Source organism: Oncorhynchus mykiss, chromosome 13 (genome assembly GCF_057628025.1).
Source record: "Oncorhynchus mykiss isolate SJ-2025 chromosome 13, ASM5762802v1, whole genome shotgun sequence".
NCBI classification, from domain to species: domain Eukaryota; kingdom Metazoa; phylum Chordata; class Actinopteri; order Salmoniformes; family Salmonidae; genus Oncorhynchus; species Oncorhynchus mykiss.
The window spans coordinates 51,153,172-51,169,031 of NC_143034.1; the positions used below are offsets into that span (position 1 = coordinate 51,153,172).

General features: G+C 45.1%; 1 protein-coding gene across 6 annotated transcripts in view; it reads left to right on the forward strand.

Annotated features, from left to right (window-relative positions):
• Positions 1-15,860, forward strand: part of tanc2a (tetratricopeptide repeat, ankyrin repeat and coiled-coil containing 2a) — a 135,828-nt gene that overhangs the window by 76,745 nt on the left and 43,223 nt on the right. For all 6 annotated transcript variants that reach the window (XM_090196500.1, XM_090196502.1, XM_090196503.1 and 3 more), the window contains exon 4: positions 13,378-13,560. In XM_090196500.1, the coding sequence (XP_090052626.1) occupies positions 13,378-13,560 (183 nt within the window). The remainder of the gene's footprint in view (positions 1-13,377; positions 13,561-15,860) is intronic.

Below are 15,860 nucleotides of genomic sequence, written 5' to 3' on the forward strand. Positions count from 1 at the left end.
AGCAGCTTGTATGGATGCAGCCTTGAAAGCAGATGATGGAAAGGGACCAGGGGATCTGTGTGTCAGCTGCAGCAATCTTTGCTGGCTAACGCCGCTCAATGGCTCTGGTGACTGTCATTGCCAGCCAAGGCCGTTGTGCCTGTCCCAGCACCGCCTGCTAATTGCAAGTTTTTTTTTGTCAGCAGCGTCAATGAAATCCAATCAAATTTAGAGGCTCATGCAACCGAGACCAATCAGGCGCAGAGCCACACGTTATGTAAAGAAGCTGTGCACATCGACAAAATTAGAGATTTTCACAGCAGCTGTGGACCTTAGTTACTAGGCAGGCAGTCCCCGCCCATCATCCCCACCATGTTCATTCATTACTTCCCGTTTGGTGATGAGGTTATTTTCCGCAGAATTTACTTTACCTCTTTAAATAGCACTTGTGGGAATGATGGTGCTGAAGCCGGCAGCTTGTCAGGTATGATTTACAACTAAGACATGCAGCTCTACTAATGGTTTCTGTTCTGAGGTGCACCATGTTAACACTGTCTGAATCAAACGCATTATATTTTCTCCAAAGATGTATCCTCCTCTAAATGATTGTGCTAATGGAGTTGATTTTTGTAATTCAGTGTCCTCATGTTTGCCCAACAGAGGCTGTAGTAAGACTATCGGACACATTTTATTTATTTGCTCTATCAAATCTCTGGCGCTAATGCGTTTATCTACCTCACTCTTATCAGTCCACACTCCTCCTTCCACTTCCCCTTCTCCCTCTTTCCACTTCCCTGATCTGCTTCTCTCCATGGTTCTTTCTCTCCGTCTCACTGCCCATGCCCGCTGACAGGCTCTGGCCCACTGCCCAGATCCTGGGTGGACGCCCATCCAGACAGGATCCATTCATCTGGCGGAACGGCTGGCCCCCACCTACATTCCTTTATCCCTATCTCCCCAGCTCTACATCCCCCCCCCGCCCCCCTGGCCAGGAAGATGGGGGCTACTGTGCAGCTCAGGCGCTGCCTGCAACACTACTGAGGGGCTCAGCTGTAAGACAACCTCACTACCCTTCCTCTTCTCCCATCCATCACATCAGTCTCTCTCTAGGGAACCCTTCCTTCCACCTTTGTGTGTAGAACCTTTAGATCCCTTGGAATGATGAGTGACAACGTAGAGGAGTGTGGGGATTATAGGAGCTGAATGCTTCTCAAACACCAGGTGTTGCTTCAACACAGGGATCACCTTATGTAACTTGGCAGGTCATCATAGCACACAGCTCGCTCAAATCCCCAAAGGAACAAGCTACAGGAGAGGACATAGGAGTGTACTGCTCACTGCAGTCAGTCTACAACAGAGAGAAACTATATTGTAAAAGAATGGGTTTCATGAAAGTCAGTGCCAGCTACATAAAATGGGAGGACTTAGTACAGCCTATTCCCCTGCTAACAATATCCTCTCTGGGCAGTCTCTACCCTGGTACAATCTTGCACCAAAAGAGCCTGCATCAGGAGTATCCCCTTTTTAAACCAGTCTAAACTCAGTTCAGTAGTAACAGACACTAGACTCTGGCATGGAACTCTGCACCAGGAGGCCCAGTGTGTGACTAATGTTACACCCAGCCCTCCAAGTGACTGATACAGTCATTAGAGACCTCATCTTTCCTTCCTTTCCCCAGTCGAGGCTTTACGCAGTGTCACGTGGCTCAGAGGCTGCAGACGATCTGCCCCAGTCTCGCTTAGCTCACTGGTTTATCAATGTCATCAACCCTAACCTCCTCACACCCAGCCAGTAGCCTAGCGAAAATTGACCGAATGGTACCCCTGTAGATTTGTTTCAGATCTGACTCCATGATTCATTATAGAGGTGATTCACACTTGTGTAGTAGATGATTCAGATCTGTCTCCATGATTTGTGTAAGTGATTCAAACTTGTATAGTAGATGATTCAGTAGGTGGAGACCAGACAAGCTGCTGTTGTAAAAGTGTTATTCCCCTTCTCTATTGGTAAAGGTGGAAGTTGCCCTTAACCACAGATCTAGGATCTGATTAGGAGGATTAAGTCCTTTTGCTAAGCAGTTTACTTTGCTGTTGTACTATCGACTCTGATGCCGACTACCTACCATTGTAATCATGTGGTCTGGTAGGATGCCTATAGTTTTCAGTAGGTTACGCATGGCCAGACTCAAGTAACGTCTTGGTGTGGTGTTGATGCATTACAGGTTTATAGGGTTGTTTACAGCACTATAAAGCTCCACCATCAGCTTGTGTGTGTGAACCTGTCCTCTTTGGAATTCAGCCCCGTGGGAAAGTGTCACCTCAGATCATCGGCTGGAACTCTTCATGGAGTTTACAGATGGATACGTATGCAATCCATATTCACTTTGTGCACGTACACGTGCTAAAACACATGTTTTCACACAGACACACACACACACAAACATAATCAAAAAGACGCACACATGCACAAACTTTGTAAGCAAGGGAACTGTCATTTATACTCACATTCAATGTATAAGGTTCACAGCAGACATACTCTGTGTGTGTTCATCACCATTGTGCCTGTACAGAAACAACCTCTCTAGTTCAGAGGAAGAGCGACCTGGAGAGGAAGGAAAGGCTTCCCATTTTAAAATAGCATTTCATCTCAACACCTCTGGATAACCGGAAATATATATTTTTTAACCTACTACCACTCTGTAGTTCAGTGGAACTATATTCCTATGCACGACTATTCAGAATGTGCCCTCACTTGGATTGAAGGTTGTGTTCAAACACCGTTCCCTTTGATGTGACGAGTTGTTTTGTGAATAATCATGTTTACGTGATTATGCCTGTGTGGGGGGGGTCTATATATGTATCGGAGTGGGCTAACATAAGGATGCATGGATCAAGTATGTGTCTGTACTATTGTCTATACAGTTATTAGGATTTCTGGGTTTGCTGAGCGTGATGCGTTTATGTGGTTGATCAAGAAGGACATTGCCTGCCTCAGTCTGCCTTTTAGAGCTTCCGAGTGTTTTCTGTGTCTGAGGGAGGGAAGAGGGAGAGCGAGCTAACTTGCTGCTATTGAGTGGGCGAGGGAAGGAGGGGGAGGGCGAGTTCACCCGCCTGCCTGTTCCTGTGTGTCTGTCCTTGTGTGTGTTCCTGCGCGTGCGCCAATACCTGGCACTTGCTTTCAACACTGCAGAGCTCACTCTCTGTCTACAGCTCTCCATTTCTCTCTCTCTTACTCCTCTCCTCCTCTTCCCTCTCCTTTTTTATTCCTCATAATTTGTGTGCCTCTATTGCCATATCTCTATGCCACGTCCTTCAAGTAGTTTACCATGGTACAGGATTTTACTAGCCAGAGACGCAGACTTTTTCTACTAACTGAGGTGAGACTGACTCAAGCTTTACCTGGCTAGGGTACTTACATATAAGGGTGGACTCTATGGGGGGGGGGGGGTTGTGGGAGTTGTGGTCGGGTTCAGAGAAGTACGTGTTTACTGCTGAGACTGCTGGGATGACTGTCCTTTAGCTGCTCTGTGATGCACACGCCTCTGAGTACTAGCTAGCTAGTGTAGCACTGCCCACTGGATGTCAATCAGGATGACTGCCAGTTCTGATCTTTTCAGTGTGGTTCTATGCTATGAAATGCTTCTCTCTTTGTTTCTGATTCTGCCTCATGTACTGCTCTCGTTTTCTCTCTCCAGACCATTATGCGCCTGCTCCCAATCTTTCTCTGGTGTGACAGGTTATGGGTGGGGAAGGGGCTGGGGTGTGTCTCTCACACAGAGTTGTGTGAGCTGCATGTATGATTTCTCTCTCTCTGGCGAGTCGCAAGCACGGGCAGCCTAATGATGCAAAGTAGCTGTTTCCTCCCCTCCCTAGCAGCACAGCGCTCCTGCAGATGAAGGCAGAGCACACACACATACGCGTTACACATGTTACACACAGACGCGTTACACATGTTACACACAGACGTGTTACACACTCACACACACATACTGAGTATACAAAACACACTCTTTCCATGGCATAGACTGACCAGGTGAATCTAGGTGAAAGCTATGATCCCTTATTGATGTCACTTGGAGACATGCATCCAATCACGTACACACACATCCCATCAACATGCTTTATTTTTTACTCACACACACCCCTCACCCTCCCATGCACAGTCCCACACTCTCATTCTCACACATATTTGCCCTCTCCTTTTCTGCCTCTCCCCTCTAAACACACACACACACATCCCTCCACTGTCAGTATCTCTCGCCTACTCTGGATTCTTGGGAGCGAGAGAGAGAGAGGCAGGGCACAGTGGGATCAGGTTGCTCTGCCTGTGAAGTTTCTCTGCTGTTCTTCTTATTCTGCTTTAACTCTGCTCTAATGCCTAGCAGCAGGGAAGCACTGATGGCTTCTGAATAGAGAGGAAATGACTTGCTTTAAAATCCTCACATCATTAACCACCCAGAGAGAAAATACAGCTAATGGTATTGTTCTCTTCTGGCCAATCCATAGCCCAGTATGAGTGTGTAGAGTATGTGTGTAATGAGTGTAGTGAGTGGCTGGTGAAGGTGGGCATGGTTGAGTGTTTGCTGGGGGCGGCTGGTTAGATAAGTGCCCACCACACAGTACAGTGGCTCAGCAGAAACATTACATTTCCAAACTGTTCTTGCGCTTGCACTCCCACAACATTTCTGATTCCTCACAAAACCCAGACAAAAAAATACCATGATTTGGGGGACTTTCACAAAATGTAAGCCATAGAATAGTCCTTTGGAGGAAAGATTGTTGACATACACTACCACTCAAAAGTTTGGGGACACTTAGAAATGTCCTCGTTTTTGAAAGAAAAGCATTTTTTTTTGGTCCATTTTTAAAAATAACATCAAATTGATCAGAAATAGAGTGTAGACATTGTTAATGTTGTAAATGACTATTGTAGCTTCAAACTGCTGGTTTTTAATGGAATATCTACATAGGTCTACAGAGGCCCATTATCAGCAACCATCACTCCTGTGTTCCAATGGCACGTTGTTAGCTAATCCAAGATTATCATTTTAAAAGGCTAATTGATCATTAGAAAACCCTTTTGCAATTATGTTAGCACAGCTGAAAACTGTTCTGATTAAAGAAGCAATAAAACTGTCCTTCTTTAGACTAGTTGCGTATCTGGAGCATCATAATTTGTGGGTTCGATTATAGGCTCAAAATGGCCAGAAACATAGAACTTTCTTCGGAAACTCGTCAGTCTATTCTTGTTCTGAGAAATGAAAACTATTCCATGCAAGAAATTGCCAAGAAACTGAAGATCTCGTACAAAGCTGTGTACTACTCCCTTCACAGAACAAAGCAAACTGGCTCTAGAATAGAAAGAGTAGTGGGAGGCCCCAGTGCACAACTGAGCAAGAGGACAAGTACATTTGTGTCTAGTTTCAGAAACAGGCGCCGAACAAGTCCTCAACTTGCAGCTTCATTAAATAGTACCCGCAAAACACCCTTCTCAATGTCAACAGTGAAGAGGCGACTCCGGGATGCTGTCCTTCTAGGCAGAGTTGCAAAGAAAAAGCTGTATCTCAGACTGGCCAATAAAAATAAAAGATTAAGATGGGCAAAAAAAAGACCCTGGACAGAGGAAGATTGGAAAAAAAGACAAATCTTAGTTTGAGGTGTTCGGATCACAAAGAAGAACATTCGTGAGACGCAGAAAAAATGAAAATATGCTGGGGGAGAGCTTGACGCCATCTGTCAAGCATGGTGGAGGCAATGTGACGGTCTGGGGGTGCTTTGGTGGTGGTAGTAAAGTGGGAGATTTGTACAGGGTAAAAGAGATCTTGAAGAAGGAAGGCTATCACTCCATTCTAATTATGTCTGGGTTTTGTGAGGAGTAATCTTCTGTTACACTCTGACACTGTGTCCATGTCCCATATCATCTGTATAATAATGTTGTCACAACGTTGCTTTAATGTTCTCACATTGTATCTCTTGGGTCCCGCTAACTCCATATATGTAACATCATGGTACACAAGGTCACTGTGATGCGCTTCTCTCCTCCTTTTCTTTCCCCTCTTCTCCTTCTCTTCCCGTCAGTGAATTATGCCGACGCTGCTGGATTTATGGGCTTTATCATGCAACCCCTGCCGCTGAGCACAGCAGGCAGCAAACACTGTGGATCCACACAGCCTCTCACAACATTCATCAGCTACTTACCACCCCTGTTTACAGCAATACAGGCTCATGAAGCTCAAATGTCTCCCAATGTCATCCTTTGAAGCACAGGATTGCCCCCCGCCTGTCATTAAGCCATGGTTTCATCAATACTCCCAGCAACATGTTGTAGTGTCCATTGAGGCAACCATCTTATGACACTGCATGATGCCATTGTCTACACCTCTGCCATTAGCTTTAGCCTGTTGCTAGCAGATGCCTTCGATTTAAACTGAATGTCTGGTTACTTCCCTCTCAGTGAATTTTTAGGAACAGGTCAGGTCGTTAGGAAAACCTCTGGGCCCTATTATAACCTTGGATAAACAGTGCTCTGCTAGCGAAGCCATCCTTGTAGCAGACGCCACCAGATAAACTTTAGCATGCTTTGTATGGAGAGAGCGAGAGAGCCCAGTAGAGCACTTGATGAGAGACAGACGGACAGAGAGGACGAACAGAACCAATAGAAAACAGGAGTGGAGGAGTGGTGGCTCACATCCCAGGGTTTTGTCTCATCTCCTCTCCTCTATTTTCTCCTCCTCTCGCGGGCTAACCCCATGCTCTCGCTCACACACAGCCCAGAAACACGCACGCACACACAGCCCTCCCCTTGACCAGCCAGAATGCTGAATTATTCAACAGCGCAGGTCTACGCCCAAGCATTGCTTCTATCTCCAGGCCAGAAACACACACAGAAACCTTAACTAGCATCCCTTAGCACGTCACACGTTACAACTGGAAGTGCGTGTTTATAATGTTTGCTAGGCTGTACAAGGCTTTAACATCTGGAACCATGTGGAACACTTAGCTCCTCACATGCTCCAAAAAAGCAGGCCAATATTCCCCACAGCAAAGAGAAAACAGCAGATGATTGGAATTGTATGTTGAGTTATGGTACCTCAGGTCTTGTTTCCCCCATGTATAATTATATTTAGAGAGAAAAATAAGTAGTATTTGTAGTAACTTGCCAAGCTTATTTTGTAAGGTTATCGTACGGTACCTCTAGCTAACCCTCGGCTAGGAAAAACTCCAGACCCTATAAGTCTGGTCTATAGCCTCTGTGTCCCACTCAGAGGGACTGCTAACCAGACTGCTAAAATAGCTATTCAAATGACTACCTGCATTAACCCTTTTTAGCACAAACTCTCTCATATGGACGCTATGGACACACACTTACACTTACAGTACTTACACTGACACCCCAACATACACATACACACCCCAACACACTACATACACATACTGTACCTCCACACACACATAACATACGCCGCACACCTGCATACTGACGCCACACATGCTGCTGCTACTGTCTTATCTATCCTGTTGCCTAGTCACTTGACCCCTACCTATATGTACAGTACATAGCTACCTCAATTACCTCGTACCACTGCACATCAACTCGATACTGCTTCTCCCTGTATATTGCCATGTTACTTTTACTCGTCATTATTATATGTTAGTCACTGTGCATTTATTCCTCCTATATTTTTTCATCTTTAACTCTGCGTTGTTGGAAAAGGACCCGTAAGTAAGCATTTCACTGTTAGTCTACACCTGTTGTTTACGAAGCATGTGAAAAAGTATTGGATTGATTTGGAACTGGAGGAACACAAGCTGGTCACCTTTAGCTCAGAGTAGACCAAGGTCAGAGCAGACATTTGTCTTCATCAGGGGTCTCTGGCCCTGTTCAAATAGGTATAGGTTCACTCCTAATGTGCATATTGGATACATTAAGTGTAAACCCCCTACTTCAGAGTACAATTCATCAGTCCACATAATTAGAATAGATTGTCTTGCATTCTCTAGCTATGACTAGTACATGCATTTATTACAAGTTCTATATCATTTTAATTTTACATGTCTGATTAATAACTACTTTCAGACACAATGTACACATACGTATGGTTACTGCCGGTATTGGACATTTCTTAGAGGAATTCATTCAAATGTTGGCTTCACCCATTTCAAATAGAGACTTCTTGCAGTTTACTAGTATCACATTTACAGTTATTGAATCCCACCTGTCTTGTAAATACGTCATAGATGTGGCTTCCACAGAGCCCAGAGCCCCTTTATTGCCTAATTAAGAGTGTGAGTGAACACCCCGTCACTGTAATGTGTCCGCTTCGTGGATGTCAGGGCTGCTCTCATATTGATCCATGTGGTGTGTCTCACCAGACAAAGTGGAGAGAACTAGAGAATGTCTCTGAATATTAAGCTAGCCTAGATGATGTGAAGAGGCACCAGGCATGTTGAATTATTCAAAGTGCCAGAAAGTAACCATTGATACCCCACTATAAGTGTGTAAATAAACTACTAGGTGCCAGCTGAAAAATAGTGTTACCAAACAATTCTTCCTGCCACAGCCCAGTCTTAAGCTTGCAACCCAGTGTAATTGGTTGGGATCCACCATGTGGGAAAGGCTGCCATAGGGTAGTGCTCCAGGGCACGTCGGTTGGTTATAGGCAACAGCCTTTAGGGAAGGCTCATGACAACACAGGATGGAACATGTGTTCCCATGACACAAGCAGCTGACGTAACCGCCCCCTCTGCGCCGTGTGTGTGACTAGGGAGAGTTGCGTCGAGTACGTGGCTTTATGCCGGAGCACCGTATGGCGTTCCACTTTCTGCCAATGGCTCTCTGTGGTCCTACTGTTGGCTATGGTGTTAGCATGCTATCATTAGCAGCCATGGTCTTATACTATGATGTTAGCATGATTATGCCCCCCCCCCCCCCCCCCCCATCTGGTGTTGGGGTGGTTGTTGGGACTTTGGGCAGTGCCACACAGAGCAAGTTTATGCCATGCTTAGGACCCAAGCTGTGGGGGTGGGGGGTGTAATGTACTAGAACAATTGCTTTTCAACATGCTGGACCTGATATAATCAAACCTACAGGATAAATTTGTATGGAACTTTTCCAGTCAACCCATATTGTAGGTAATTAGCCTAGATAATTTATTTAATTTGTCCATAGACAACATGGAAGGATTTATTAAACTGTGAGGTTTAGGTAATTAAAAATTATAGGATCAACGTTTCTTTATTTTCTTCATCTTTACTTTCTCCCTCGTTCTCTCTTTCTCTGTCCTCCTCTGCCTCACAATGCTGCTCTCCCAGTGCTATGGTAATAGAGCAGAGAGAGGGAGAATTGAACGATGTGGGATGATGCTGTAACCCCTGTCCTGCGCTCTATTTCAGACTCAAGGACACTAGGCAGATCAGTACTCAGATTTTAGTGGAGTGATTTTTCATTAGGTGAGCAGTCTCTCTACACATTGTACATAAATTGAGATCTCTGCAATGTCCTAACACTTCACCTTAAAGTCCTGAGTAGAAAAACTAACTTTTTTGAAAAGTCAGGTCCTGAATTTGTTCTAATGCTATGTTAAGCTTAAGGGTTAGGGTTTTGGGGAATCAGGTTAGGGTTAGTTTAGGGAAAATAGTATGTTTAATGGTGAAAAGATACTACGCCAAAATGTTCTTACATTTCAACAGAAAAGTGTGTGTGTGGAAAACAGTGCATTATGGGCCTTGGTAGTCCTCATGCTATTACACAGAGGTCAGCTAGGCCTAATTCTAATACATAAATTCATCTGACAAAACCAATACTAAAATAGGAAATGTGTGGCAATGCTTAGGCTAGACAACACAAACAGGCAATCAAATGCATGAACAAACACTCACAAACTAGCCTCCTTTCCCCCGCTTTCAACTGCTCACTCTTTGCTGTCCTTTGCCTCGTTTTTTTGACTGCTTCCGAACTGTGACCACTGTTCAGTACACTATGTATTTTGTCAGGGTGACTGAACGTCCTTTCCACTGTCAGCCTTGTAAAATTCACTGAAAGTAAATGTTTCCCCATAATCACTTATCTAGTTAGGATCAGATAAAACAACCTCAAATCTTACCCCTAACCATTATAATATAGCTGATCCTGGACCATTCGTTAGGGAGAAAGCTCTCCTGCCACACCACTCTAGAGTCCCTTTGATCTCCCTGAGGGGACAGAAAACACCTCAGTCACAGCTAGTGTTTTAACACTGTGTCATACTGCAAATCCGATTTTCCCTGACATCCTTGGCCATTTGTGTGGTGGGTTATTGATCAAAGCAGCGTATGAATTCCTTCACACAGTCGGTTGCAGTTCCGTTCCAGTGACACTTTTGTACCACTTTTTACCTCCTTCCCTCGTGGCAGTTCTCACTGGTGATTAGTCTGCTCCCTCCTGGCTCTCCCAGACTTAGAGCTACCTGCCTGGGACTCTGAAGTCATTTAGTGACGGGGTGCATTTCCTATCATGTCTCTGCATTCATCCATTCGGGTGGTTAAGGCTCTTCCTACACATTGTGAGAGAAGCTCCAGAAGGCATTTTCATGTGGAGCAAAGGGTGTGACATTTTACCTCCGCAGTAAAGTTAGAGTGATTATATTAATTGCGGACATAGCCATGTGGTGGAAATTGTAGTCACCATCTCCCCCATCTCCTTCAATATCGCGCTCTCTCACGTCATTCACTCAGTCACTCTCTCACTCACACAGAGACACACACACACCACATGGCCGGCCCTCCCTTCTGTGTAACTGGCCATCCGTCCGCTCTGTCTATCTGTTGTTTGGAGGCCGAGCCGTTCGGAAGAGCTCAACACAACAGGCCAGCTTTCTGTCTGATGCCGTGTGTGTGTGTGTGTGTGTGTGTGTGTGTGTGTGTGTGTGTGTGTGTGTGGTACCTTATACTTTACCTTCCCATGCAGATGTACTGAAGAGATCTACAGTAGTAGCAGCCTTAAAATACAGAACAGGATGGGCACAACTTCTTCTCCTCCTCTTCCACTCCTCCTCTCATCCTCCCTTCCTTTCCATCTACTGTTTCATAACCAGCGGAGTGCAACCAGAGCTCAAACACTAGGACAGTTTTCGCTCTCTCTTTCTCATTCTTTCTCCCTCAGGGTCGTATTAACTCTAATCTTTGTCACTAGACATGCAATACTAAGTGTCTGGACCATCCCTCCCCTGTTCACTGTGCATTCCAGACACATGGCTCACTTTGCTCATAATCTACAGTACGATCTCAAAGAAAAGAACTTGTGGAGTTCATCGTTGTATCTCTGTGATGGTGTGGCCTGTTGTATCAATTCATCTGGTGGTTATGTAGTGCTGTCAACATGGACATTCAGCATGGTGTAGTGTACATACAGTCATTGCCCATATCTGTGTGATGTCTCCATACCTTTAACTCCATCACTCTAGAGAGACAGTCATTGCTGTTACATACCGGTAAGATACACTTGGCTCCCATAAGGTTAAAGCTATGCTCTTTATTACACTTTCGCAGCACTGCAAATTCCCCTGGCTGGCAGATTACCTTTTGTGACATTGAAGGGCGTAGCGGCATCATCCGTATCTTATTCCCCCTCCTCTGCCTCAGGCACAGGGACTGATATGCTGTCTCTGAGGGGCCAGAGGGCTAGGTGGGGACACATGACGGGAGGCCTGTTGTGTGTGTGTGTGTGTGTACAACAATACAGTATTGCTAGCATGCCTTCAGTTAGCCTACAGTGTGCCATTAAGCAGAGAGAATAACTTTTACCTGGAAATGGAGACCTTCACAACAAGAGCTACTCTGATGAACAGACTGAGCAGCAGTCTCAATCTGCCGTACTATGTCTGTCTGCAGCCATAGAAAACGCTAAGCATCAGGACTACCTGCACATGGCCTTGTTTAGACCAGATACACATCCAGACACACACCAAAATACCTAGAACTATTCACATCAACATGTATCAGATACACCAACACACACATTCTCTCTCATTTATATATATCAGGGTGTCCATTATAGATGATCAGGGATAGAGATCTCTGCTAGTGGCATATCTCGTTACAGCAGCACAGTAATAACATTACCAGTTTAATTGGCTGTGAATTGAAATGCCCAGAATGGCATTTCATCCCCCTAACACCACCCCTATCCCCTTTCTCTCAGCCCCCCTCACCATACCCACTCCTCCTAGTGATGTAGAAGTGGTTAGATTAGAGTTAGCCAATAGGCACAGATCCAGACGTAGATTGAGAAGGTGAAAGGCATTAAGGCTGCTGGGAAGGGAGTGGCAGGTTGTTGATGCTGTACACAGGATGACTCATACAAAGTCTGAAAAGACATCTAGCACAGACACACGGCTGAACACACACTTAGTCACATCACACACAAGTAAAACATCAACAGACTCATTGCTAAAACATAATCCAAGCGTGGTGTGTGTGTCTGTACTGTGTATTCCAATCAAACTGCTGTTCCTCTGTGTAGAATTGTCTGTGACAGCCTGTTTTCACCTTGCTATCCACCTTTCCCTGTCTACTAATACATGTTCATTAGTGTGGCCTTGTGCTGTGTCACATGGGAGCCCACCCGCATCTGAATTTAGAGGTGCGGGTGGGCTGCCTTAATCCACGTCCATGTCATCGGTGCCCGAGGAGCATTTCTTGTTGGGAGGGTTAACTGCCTTACTCAAGGGCAGAACAGCAGATTTTTCCACCTTGCCGGCTCTGGGATTTGAACAAGCGACCTTTCCACTAGGCCACCTGTTGTTGCCGGGGGAAACGTCTAGTGTGCTGTAGAAAGGAGAGGGAGGATAAAGTAATGCCACATTCAGTCTTTGCCTTTTATTCTTGATCAATTGGATACATTTTTACTGATCATCAGTTTCTGCTATATTTTGATATCTGGCACAGTCAGAGCTATTGAATGTTCCAGCTGACATTTTCTGTCACTTTAATATGCGATAGGATGACATTACAGCATCCCTAGTGGCTGTGCTATCCTACCCTATCCTAATTAGACTGCTGTTTCACTACCAGACAACAGGCAGGTGCTTGTCTGGGAGAGAAACAAAATGGACCCATCCGTTAACACTAGCATGACAGTTGCAGAGGGTTGCCAGCATGTATGGTGAAACTGCAGCCTGAACTGTGTCTAAAACTGGAGGTGTCGACACGGTGGAGATGATACTGAGGGTGCTGTTAATGAAATGTGTCAGCGAGCGATGTGTGTGTCTCTGCACTATATTGTGAGTGGTGATAATGTAATATGTCAGTGTGTTGGTTTTAAGTCTCTTGTGAACAGTAGTTGATGTCAAATGAAAAATTATGTCGCTGTGTGTGAATGTAGTATACATGACTATATGACACCTCTCTGTTTCCTTCCCAGGTGGCAGCTCCACAGAGGGTGACGGGCTATTTGAGGGCGACTACGGGGGGCCTCCTCTCCCGGTGACCGAGGGCATGCAGCACATCCGTATCATGGAGGGCGTGTCACGCTCGCTACCCTCCTCCCCCCTACTCTCCCACCAGGCCCTCAACATGAGACTGCAGCCCACCAAGAGGCTCCCAGGTAGTTACTCAACCACTGGTCCTAGTTCAGTTTTGGTCTGTAGACTCACTAGGGAAGGTTTGGCATAAACAAACAAACTTACGCTTTGTCTATTGTGTGGACAAAGCGAGAAGTATCAAGGAGCCTTGTTTTGTGCCTGCTGCATGTAGATTTGGTATTGAAGGTGAAAAGATGGTTGCTTAACGCTGACGACATCTCCCACTTGATTCTAACTCCATTTGAACTGTTTTCAGGGTCTCAGGAGTCAGACATGTCACAATGAACTGAATTACCTTTCTGGCCAGTTCATCCTATTCAAGTAGCTCACTGTGGCTCCCGGCCCCTTTGAAGATGAACCAATTAGATTCACAGAGGGCTGCTCTGCTTATATCACAACACTTTCATATTATCTGAGAATTGTCCCCACAATACAGTATGATGCCTGTGCTCATAAGGCTGGTTGTGCTTCCCTGCTGACTCCTCATTATGGTACTGAGATAAGGCCCACTGGGTGAACGAGGACCTGTCACCCCCTCGCTGAGTCCCCCTCTGCTTTACCATTCCACTGGGGTAAATTCATACCCCCCTACCAGGATGGTTAATGCCAGGGGAGCGGCTGTGTGTAATTCAGAGGGAGTGGAGAGCTGGTGTGTGATGGGGATAGGAGTGGATAAGTGCTGGTTGGTATGAGAAAATGGAAGTGTGTGTTTGCGAGAGAGAGGTTTTGATGGCATGTCATGTGAATGTGTGGCGTGGGAGTATTTGTCTATGGATAGCAGGGTGCATCGCAATATGACTGAAAGGTGGGAAAGTGTGACAGAGACTGGCATATTTGGTCCTGGAAAAGCACTATAAAAGTACATATTATTTATTATTATTATAGCAATGTGTTGGTTTTTCATGTGCAGTTATTTCAAGTGAGGGATTTCCATGAGAAGCTCTTGTTAGTTATTGTTTGTCTGAACTAGTTTTCCTCAGTATTATTAATCTCCCTGCAATGTCATAGTTAACTTTTGGGCTTCTTGAAAGCCTCTTATGTCAAATCCTCCATCCTTCTCACAAATAAGCATTCAACGTAATGAGGGTGGAGTTGGCGCATCTTCCATTTTAGCCCCCATAACCCTACATCACTTACCCCACCCCCGATTAGTTCAGGCTGTATTGTGGGAAATGCATAATGTTACATCTCGGCGGGAAGCTGTGGCTGTTAGAGGCTGGTAAGCCGACTGTGACATCTCTCCTCAACACTGTCTGGCCCAGATAACATAACAAGTCTCTCTGAAATCTGCCCCATAGATGGCAACAGGCCACCATTTCACAAGCTGGCCATCAAAACAGGCGACGACCACAACAGGCTTGTGAAGATGAAAGGCTCTAATTGGATAGTTATTTTCAATACAGCTTCTCCACCAAGATAAGATGGAGCTCACAGTGTAGTTCTCTGTTCAGGCCACCAGGGTGTACTAGTCTGGGTTTTCTCTTTTTTCTTTCACTCTCCCTTTTCCCTCTTCCATCCATCCTCAGAGAGGGCGAGACAGCCGGTGAGTCATTATGTGGCGGGAATGTTGCAAGCACTCTTAATTGTCCACCTTATGAAGTGACTGGTCAGGGTCAGAGGTCATAAACAAATGTGTAAGAATGTCAGGAGGGTGTGACGTGTATTTGGAGGAAGTGGACCAGGACACGGATTTGAATATTAATATACAGTATATATGTCTTTAATGTCAACATTCTCTCTCTAGCTCTCTCTTCTCTCCTCCTGTTACGCTTCTTCTGAATCCCACAGGAATTGGCAGGCACCTAACATCTCAATGTTTTCCTGACCCCTTACCAACACTCATTGTTCCACTCCAAACGGTTGTTTCTGTTGGGCTTTCCCCCACAAACACTCTTCCACTTTACAATGATTTGTTTTCAATTATGTTTTGTAAATGTCATGGGGACTCCCGAGTGGCGCAGTGGTCTAAGGCACTGCATCTCAGTGCTAGAGGCGTCACTACAGACCCTGGTTTGATTCCAGGGTGTAGGCCGTCATTGTAAATAAGAATTTGTTCTTAACTGATTTGCCTAGTTAAATAAACATTAAATAAAAAATAAAATACAACTGTGTTGCATGTAACCTTTTCCCACTCGTCTGCTAGTGTGAGCGTAGTGGGAGTGTGTGTGAAATGGTTGCTGCCTGCATCATAACTGATATGAACTGTTTTAGGATTGTTAAGGCATGGAAGGCTTTCTCTGCCAAGTAATGTATATTTGATTATTTAATAAACATACAGTATGTGACCTGATAGCTCAGTCACAGATATAATTCATTTCATCTG